Source organism: Plecotus auritus (genome assembly GCF_963455305.1).
Source record: "Plecotus auritus genome assembly, chromosome: 6".
Taxonomy (NCBI): Eukaryota; Metazoa; Chordata; class Mammalia; order Chiroptera; family Vespertilionidae; genus Plecotus; species Plecotus auritus.
The window spans coordinates 45,305,471-45,314,547 of NC_137773.1; the positions used below are offsets into that span (position 1 = coordinate 45,305,471).

General features: G+C 38.8%; 1 protein-coding gene across 1 annotated transcript; it reads right to left on the reverse strand.

Annotated features, from left to right (window-relative positions):
- Positions 1 to 6,037: 6,037 nt before the first annotated feature.
- LOC308250323 (transcription factor BTF3-like) lies at positions 6,038 to 6,867 on the reverse strand. The gene has a single exon (XM_080672792.1). The coding sequence runs from the start codon at positions 6,769 to 6,771 to the stop codon at positions 6,283 to 6,285; it is 489 nt and encodes a 162-aa protein (XP_080528918.1). The 5' UTR covers positions 6,772 to 6,867; the 3' UTR covers positions 6,038 to 6,282.
- Between the last annotated feature and the right edge of the window lie 2,210 nt (positions 6,868 to 9,077).

Consider the following 9,077-nt stretch of genomic DNA (forward strand, 5'->3'; position numbering starts at 1 on the left):
TTTAGAAGGGTAGATTTATGACTCCAGGTAGATGTTAAATTTTCCTTAAGTTTGTGTTTTGTGTTTTTCTTTGTTGTTTTTTTTTTTAGTAACGGCTGAGATATCTCACATAGAGTCTAAATTTAGGCACTTTATTGAGCACCTAAGAATTTGGCTACAGAACATTATTTTCAAATCACAGCCACATATAATTTTGGTTATTTGATTATATCCATGTACTAGTAAGAATAGATATCCTTGTTTTGTAGATGTCCTTTAGGGTCTTTTTCAGTTCTAAATATTTGGCGATTCCATAGAGTTTGCATTTGGGGTTTGTTTAGACCATTTAGTCTGTGAATATCCGGAGGAACAAGAATGGTGGTGGTTTGCTTCCTGGGTGCCTTTTCACCTCCTTAGGACTGAAAATCAAATTATAGGTGCGTTATTTAAGGCCACTGGTTTTGGGGGCAGTTCTTTATGTAGGCAATTATCCCAAATGTCATTTGCCACCAGCACACAGTAAACTCTCACCCTGGACTTGAGAGTAGGATTCTGCTCAATTGCTTCTTGTCAGAGTTCCTAAGACTGAGGTGTGTGTGTGTTTTGGTGTTTTTTGTTCCCCCCAGTAATTTCTTGAACTTACAAATCCCAATTTTCATTTAATGAAAGGGAACTTCATGGGAAAACAGCAGTATATGAAATATTCATTCACAACAGTGAGAGTGTAACTGAGGAATAGCAGCAGCTGCCCTGAGTCCATGACTGTGGGAACACAATTAAAATTTTAACACATTTTGTGAAACTCTTTTCTTTAGTGCTCATCTTTCAAAGTAATGGCGAAATGTAAATGGTTCTTAAGTGTACACTCTTACTTGAAGCCCTGTGTTAAGTTTAATGATGAAAAAAATATATTCTTTTATTTGAAAAAAGTCAAACATATTGACTTTATGGGTTTTGATAGTTGCTGAAATTCCTAGGCTTATTCTTTTTTTAAATTTCTTTATTGATTAAGGTATTACATATGTGTCCTTATTCACCCATTACCCCTCACCTCCCATTCATGCCCCCACCCCTCTGTTGTCTGTGTCCATTGATTAGGCTTACATGCATGCATATAAGTCCTTTGGTTGATCTTTCCCCCGTACCCTCCCCCTCCCCTACCTTCCCTGAGGTTTCACGTTCTGATTGATGTTTCTCTGTCTCTGGATCTATTTTTGTTCATCAGTTTATGTTGTTCATAATATTCCACAAATGAGTGAGATCATGTGATATTTATCTTTCTCTGCCTGGCTTATTTCACTTAGCATAATGCTCTCCATCTCCATCCATGTTGTTCAAATGGTAAGAACTCCTTCTTTTTTACCACAGTGTAGTATTCCATTGTGTAGATGTACCACAGGTTTTTAATCCACTCATTGGCTGATGGGCACTTAGGCAGTTTCCAAATCTTCGCTATGGTGAATTGTGCTGCTATGAACATAGGGGTGCATATATCCTTTCTGACTGGTGTTTCTAGTTTCTTGGGATATATTCCTAGAAGTGGGATCACTGGGTCAAATGGGAGTTCCATTTTTAGTTTTTTGAGGAAACTCCATACTCTTCTCCAGAGTGGCTGCACCAGTCTGCATTCCCACCAGCAGTGCACGAGGGTTCCTTTTTTTCCGCATCCTCACCAGCACTTGTCATTTGTTGATTTGTTGATAATAGCCATTCTGACAGGTGTCAGATGGTACCGCATTGTTGTTTTGATTTGCATCTCTCTGATGATTAGTGACTTTGAGCAGGTTTTCATATGTCTCTTGGCCTTCCTTCTGTCTTCTTTTGAAAAGTGTCTATTTAGATCAGTTGCCCATTTTTTTATTGGGTTGTTTATCTTCTTTTTGTTAAGCTGCATGAGTTCCCTGTAAATGTTGTAGATTAAACCCCTATCGTTGATATCACTGGCAAATATGTTCTCCCATGCAGTGGGCTTTCTTGTTGTTTTATTGATGGTCTCCTTTGCTGTGCAAAAGCTTTTTATTTTGATGTAGTCCCATTTGTTTATTTTCTCTTTAGTTTCCATTGCCCTAGGAGCAGTATCAGTGAAGAAATTGCTTCAGCATATGTCAGATATTTTTTTGGCTGTGGATTCCTCCAGTATTTTTATGGTTTCTCATCGTATGTTTAAGTCCTTGATCCATTTCAAGTTTATTTTTGTGTATGGTGAAAGTTGGTGGTCTAGTTTCATTTTTTTGCATGTATCTGTCCAATTTTCCCAACACCATTTATTGAAGAGACTGTCTTGACTCCATTGTATGTTCATGCCTCCTTTGTCAAATATTAATTGAGCATAGTGATTTGGGTAGATTTCTGGGTTCTCTATTCTATTCCATTGATCTATATGTCTTTTCTTGTGCCAGTACCAGGCTGTTTTGAGAACAGTGGCTTTGTAATACAGCTTGAAATCTGGTATTGAGATCCCACCTACTTTGTTCTTCTTTCTCAGGATTGCTGCGGCTATTCGGGGTCTCTTTTTATTCCAGATGAATATTTGGAGAGTTCTTTCTAGGTCTGTGAAATATGCCGTTGGTATTTTAATGGGGAGTGCATTGAATCTATAGATTGTTTTGGGTAGCATGAACATTTTAATGATGTTGATTCTACCAATCCATGAACATGGTATGTTCTTCCATCTGTTTATGTCTTCCTCTATCTTTTTTTCAGTCTCCTGTAGTTTTCCGCATATAGGTCTTTTACCTCCTTAGTTAAGTTTATTCCTAGGTATCTTAATTTTTTTGCTGCAATGGTAAATGGGATTGCTTTTTCAGTCTCTCTCTCTGTAAGTTCACTGTTGGTGTATAGAAATGCCATAGATTTCTTGGCATTGCCGAATTCATTTATTAAGTCTAATAATTTTTTGATGGAGTCTTTTGGCTTTTTTATGTACAATATCATGTCATCTACAAATAAGGACAGCTTTATGTCTTCTTTTCCAATTTTGATGCCTTTTATTTCTTCTTCTTGTCTAATTGCAATGGCTAATACTTCCAGTACTATGTCGAACAGGAGTGGTGAGAGTGGGCATCCCTGTCTTGTTCCTGTTCTTAGGGGAAATGGTTTTAGTTTTTGCCCATTGAGTATGATGTTAGCTGTGGGTTTATCATATATAGCTTTTATGATGTTGAGGTACGATCCGTCTATTCCCACCTTGTTGAGAGTTTTTATCAAGAAAGGGTGTTGGATTTTGTCAAATGCTTTTTTAGCATCAATTGATATGACTATGTGATTTTTATCTCTCAATTTTTTTTATGTGATGTATCACATTTATTGATTTGCGGATATTCTACCATCCTTGCATTCCTGGGATAAATCCTACTTGGTCATGGTGTATGATCTTTCTGATGTAGTGCTGGATCCAATTTGCTAGAATTTTGTTGAGGATTTTGGCATCTATGTTCAGGAGGGATATTGGCCTGTAATTCTCTTTCATTGTGTTGTCTTTATCTGGTTTTGGTATTAGGGTGATGCTGGCTTCATAGAATGAGCTTCAAAGTGTTCCTTCCTCTTGAATTTTTTGGAATAGTCTGAGGAGGATAGGTTTTAGTTCTTCCTTGAATGTTTGGTAAAACTCCCCTGTGAAGCCGTCTGGCCTCAGGCTTTTGTTTGCTGGAAGCTTTTTGATGACTGCTTCAGTTTCTTCCATAGTTATTGGCCTATTGAGATGTTTAGATTCTTCCTGATTGAGTTTTGGAAGGTTATATTTTTCTAGGAATATGTCCATTTCCTTCAGGTTGTCCAGTTTGTTGGAATAGAGTTGTTCATAGTATTTTTTTAACAATCCTTTGTATTTCGGTGGGGTCTGATGTTATTTCACCTCTTTCATTTCTGATTTTGTTTATTTGTGTCCTCTCTCTTTGCTTCTTGGTGAGCCTGGCTAGAGGTTCATCCTTTCAAAGAACCAGCTCTTGGTTTTGTTGATCTTTTGTATTGTTTTTTTTGGTTTCAATGTCGTTTATCTCCACTCTGATCTTTATTATTTCCTTCCTTCTGCTTACACTGGGCTTTTCTTGTTGCTCTCTTTCTAACTCTTTGAGTTATAAGGTTAGGTAATTTATTACCATTGTTTCTTGTTTTTTTGCAGTAGGCTTATAGAGCTATGAACTTACCTCTCAAGACTGCTTTCGCTGTGTCCCATAGATTTTGGATTGTTGTGTTTTCATTGTCATTTGTTGCCATGATGCTTTTTATTTCTTCTTTGATCTCTCTGGTAAACCAGTCATTGTTTAATAGCATGCTATTTAGTCTCCATGTGTTTGATTTTTTTGGAATGTTTTTATTGTAGTTGATTTCCAGTTTTATGCCACCGTGATCTGAGAAGATACTTGATATGATTTCTATCTTCTTGAATTTCAAGAGACTTTTCCTATGACCCAACATATGTTCTATCTTTGAGAATGACCCATGTGCACTTGAGAAGAATGTATATTCTGTGGCTTTGGCATGAAATGTTCTGAAGATGTCAATTAATTCCATCTGGTCTAATGAGTCATTTATGATTGATGTTTCTTTGCTGATTTTTTGTTTATAGGATTTGTCCAATGGTGATAGTGGGGTATTAAAGTCTTCTACTATGATTGTATTGCTGTCAATCTCTCCTTTGATATCCTCCAGGAGATTTTTAATGTTTTTGGGTGCTCCTGTATTGGGTGCATATATGTTTACCAGAGTTATTTCTTCTTGTTGGATTGCTCCCTTTAGTATTATGAAGTGGCCTTCCTTATCTCTTGTTATGTCCTTCACTTTGAGATCTAATTTGTCCGATATAAGTATTGCTACCCCAGCTTTTTTTTTCATTTCCATTCACCTGAAAAACCTTTTTCCATCCCTTCACCCTCAGTCTGTGTGCGTCTTTTTTTCTGAGGTGGGTTTCTTGTAGACAGCAGATATATGGGTCGTGTTTTCTTATCCAATCCATTACCCTATGTCTTTTGATTGGGGCATTTAATCCATTTACATTTAAAGTTATCATTGATAGGTACTTATTTGTTGCCATTTTTATTCTTTACCCCTGTGTTCCTTCTTTGCTTTCTATTTTTTTTTTTTTTTTACAGCAGACCCTTTAGCATTTCTTGCATTGCTGGTTTGGTGGTAATAAATTCCCTCAGTCCTTTTTTTTTTGTCTGTGAAGCTCCTGATTTCACCTACAATTTTGATTGGTAGACTTACTGGGTACAGTATTCTTGGATTCAGACCCTTCCTTTGCATGACTTTGTATATTTCATTCCATTCCCTTCTGGCCTGATGAGTTTCTGTTGAGAAAGCAGTCACTAGTCTGATGGGGGTTCCTTTGTAGGTAACTTCTGTCTCTCTCTGACCGCTTTTAAGATTCTTACTTTGTCGTTGGTGTTTGCCAATTTAATTATAATATTCCTTGGCATTGGTCTTTTGGGGTTCATTTTGCTTGGGACTCCGTGAGCTTCTTGGATTTCTGTGGGTTTTTTCTTCCCTATATCAGGGAAGTTTTCTGTCATTATTTCTTCAAACAGGTTTTCTATTCCTTGCTCAGTTTCCTCTCCTTCTGGAACCCCTATTATGCGGATGTTGTTTTGTTTCGTGTTGTCCCAAAGTTCCCTTAGGCTCTCCTCCTGCTTTTTAATTTTTTTTTCTAGAAGCTACTCTACTTGGGTATTTTTTCCTACCTTGTCTTCTAGCTCACTGATGCAGTCCTCTGCTTCTTCTAGTCTACTCTTGATGCTTTCTATTGAATTCTTTACAGCAGCAATGTCATTTTTCATTTCTTTTTGGTTCTTCTTCATTTCCTCTTGGTTCTTACTCATATTGTCTAATTTGTCTTCCATTCTTTTCAGCCACCTTATGACCATTTCTCTGAATTCTTTCTCTGGCACATTGCTTGCCTCCATTTCGTTTACTTCCTTTTCTGGTGATGCATGTTTTTCTTTCATATGCGGGCTGTTTCTTTGTCTCCCCATGGTCTCTCTTCTCCGGTTGTCTGGTTATGTATTTCTCTCTCTCCTGCGTTGATTTATTTATTTATTATTTTTTTATTTTTTTCTAGGCAAAGATCTTTATTAACCTGTTTCAAACTTTATTCCCAAGCTTCTTCAGCTTAATTAGCTGCAAAGAATGATTTATGTATAAGCAAAAACTGAAAAGAGCTGCAATGTCCAGGGGCATTGTGCTAAAAAATATTAGAGATCTAGATTTTATCAGATCCATAAACAAAGTTTGAAAAAGCAGTCATAATATAAAATAGCAGCTCCCAGAAACTTCTTCAAGTTTATCTTCTTCAGAAGTTGACTCAATTTAGTTTGCTTCATTCTTGGAAGCCTCATCAAAATTCTCCACAATATCTGGAACTTCATCATCATCATCCTCTCCAGTAGCAAGTGGTGCTTTTCCATCCACAGATTGTTTGGGAAGAGCTTCAGCCAGTCTCCTTAAACTAGTCAGACTGTGTGCACCAAGCTGGTTTAAGATGCTGGGTAGCATTTCTTTCAGCTGCTTTGTCTCAGCATGGCCTGTAATGGTGAAAGTGTTCGCTGCCAGAGATGCCTGAACTTTAGGGTTGTTAAAGTGGATCACTGTTCCTTGGTTTGTAAACATATTTACCTGTTCAATACCAGAGATATTGTTTACCCCTAACTTCTTTAAGGAGAACTGAAGTTTTTTATCATCTGCTGTAGCTGTTCTGTGAACCACCTTCTTCTTTCTACGAGCAGTTCCTTTCCCACCAATGCACACTTGTGCCTGCAGTTTGGCGAGTTTCTCTTGGTTCATAATAGTTTCTTTCATCTTGTTCGAGAGGAAACGGGGCCGCGCGGGGGACTAGGGCTGACGCTCAGGGGGTCTAGGGAAGACCAGCTGAGAATAAGCACACACACGCGGGGACGGAAGATGGCAGCTAGAGCTCTCCTGCATTGATTTAAAGGCACAAAATACAACACAACCAGGTACAATGCACAAGGCACTGAACAGAAATGTATTCACGATATTAATAACCCTAAATAAAGGTGACCACCAGAGAAAGGCAAATTAGGGGATAGGAGAGAAAGAAGAAGAGAATTAAAAAGAAAAAAAAAGGAAGGAGTGCCAAAATGAAACTGGGGAAAGGAAAAAAAAAGGTAAGATAGAAAATAAAGAGAATAAGAAAGAAAAGGGGAACAAACTATATATATGGGGAGAAAACTCCAATAGAACAGCCACTAATCCCAGCAAATGGCAGCAACAAGTACCTGGAGATGAATACAAACTACAAACAACGACTAATATCAAGCAAGGCGAGGGAAAACAGAAGGAAAAAACAAACAAAAACAAAGCAAACAAAAAAACAAAACAACAAAAAAAGAATAAGCAAAACAATCTCACAAACAAGCATAAAAAAATCGATATAATCAACATTCAAGCAAGCAACAACCAAAGGACAGAGAGAAAAACAATTTTTTGGATAGTGAAGACAGAGAAGAGAGAGGTGTGTATGGACTTGGAGGAGGTGATTGGAAATTAGATATATAAGTAGGGTGAAATTCTAACAGGGGGTAAAAAGAAAGAATAGGGAAAATCTATAGCAGGAGAAGGATAAGAGAAACAGGACAACAAAAGGGAAAAAGTTAGGAAGAGTGTGATGGTATAAAGGTAGAGTTGAGATAGAGTAGAATGATGCTAAAGGAAAGATGAAAATAGAATGTAGAACACTAATCTCAAAGTCAAATAAAGAGAAAATAAAATGACACTTTTTTTAAAAAAAAGGTAAAATAGTAGTAGTAATAATACTGATTGAAAATAAAAATGTAATAATTAAAAAGGTAAAATCAAGTGAGGAAAAAAGAAAAATAATTAGTTTCTTAAGTAAAAGATGAAAAAAAATAGAAATAAAATGTGCAGTAGTGACGGTCATTCACTTCTTCTACTGTTCTGTTGGCACGCCCGTTTCCCAGTCAGGACAGTATTGCAGTTCCCTGCGTTCCACTGCTCCTCAGTGTTGTAAGCCAGTCCTGATTTTTAGCAGGCAGTGTGTCTTACTTTTTGTATTCCTTTATTTGTGATTACACAAGAGTCAATGTGTGATTCAACCCCTGGGTGGCAGTGTTTCTGGATTGACCTCCGGATTTATAGTTCCTCTGTAGCCTGTACTTAGATCCTGCTTTCCCTGTGGCACTCAATACTAGTTTGTGGGAGTGGGCTGCCCCAGAGCTGGTTCTCCGACGGTCATTCCCTGCTCCGATCCCCAGGTTCCAGAAAAACAACTTTCCCCTGCAGTCTCATAGGGTGTCCCCAACTGGGTGATCCCATACACTGGGCTCAGCAATCGGAAGCAGGGATTTAAAGAGGAGAAAGCGTAAGTGTGTGAACTCTGGTGCTGCATGAAAGTCTGCGCAGGCCTTCCTTCGCCCCTGTGTCCAAGTAGCCGGCACACTTTTAAAATTTTTAGGCTGTCCTTCTGCATCAGATCAAAATAGGTTGCTTTTTAGAGATCCCCTCTGTTAGCAGCTCTGAGGACCCCCTTCCACATTCACAGATCACACCACCCCCAACAGCCACGGATTTTTTTAGGCGCAGACTTCCCTGGTCCTCCAGCTCCCACAGTGCGCGCGTTTCTCTGTCCTGCCAGGACCAGAGACCTCATCCTATCCCAGGCGAAATCTGACCTTTCTGTGGTGGAGTGTAGAGCTCCTCTGAATCCGTGTGTTTGCCCCAAGTGGGGACCGGTGTTCTGGGGTTCACAGCTGTTTGGTGGGTGCCGCAGTTGTAGATTTTCAGGCTTCTGATAACATCCACTTTCCCCTTCAAGATTGCATGGTCTCCGCGTATGAGCCGGTGGCTCCGGGAGGGAACCCAGCAGCAGTGGGGGCTGCCTGGTCAGGGGAGCCTCGTCCAGCAGTCCCCCACCTTCTCCTGGAGTATAGCTGTCCCTTAACTCTCCAACAGACACTCCCCGTGCAACCCTCAGCTGCTCTTTCTATCTGCTCCGGGACAAGGCTCGGGACACGTCTGTCTATTCCGCTGCCATTTTTTCCCCCTAGGCTTATTCTTAAATTAAATCTTTGGACTATTGAATGCAAAGATTCTCAAAATTTTGTGTGCATATGAATCAAGTGGTA

What these genes read in the sequence shown, in the direction of transcription:
- LOC308250323 (XM_080672792.1), bottom strand. Translation starts at nt 6,771, where the DNA reads ATGAAAGAAACTATTATGAACCAAGAGAAACTCGCCAAACTGCAGGCA.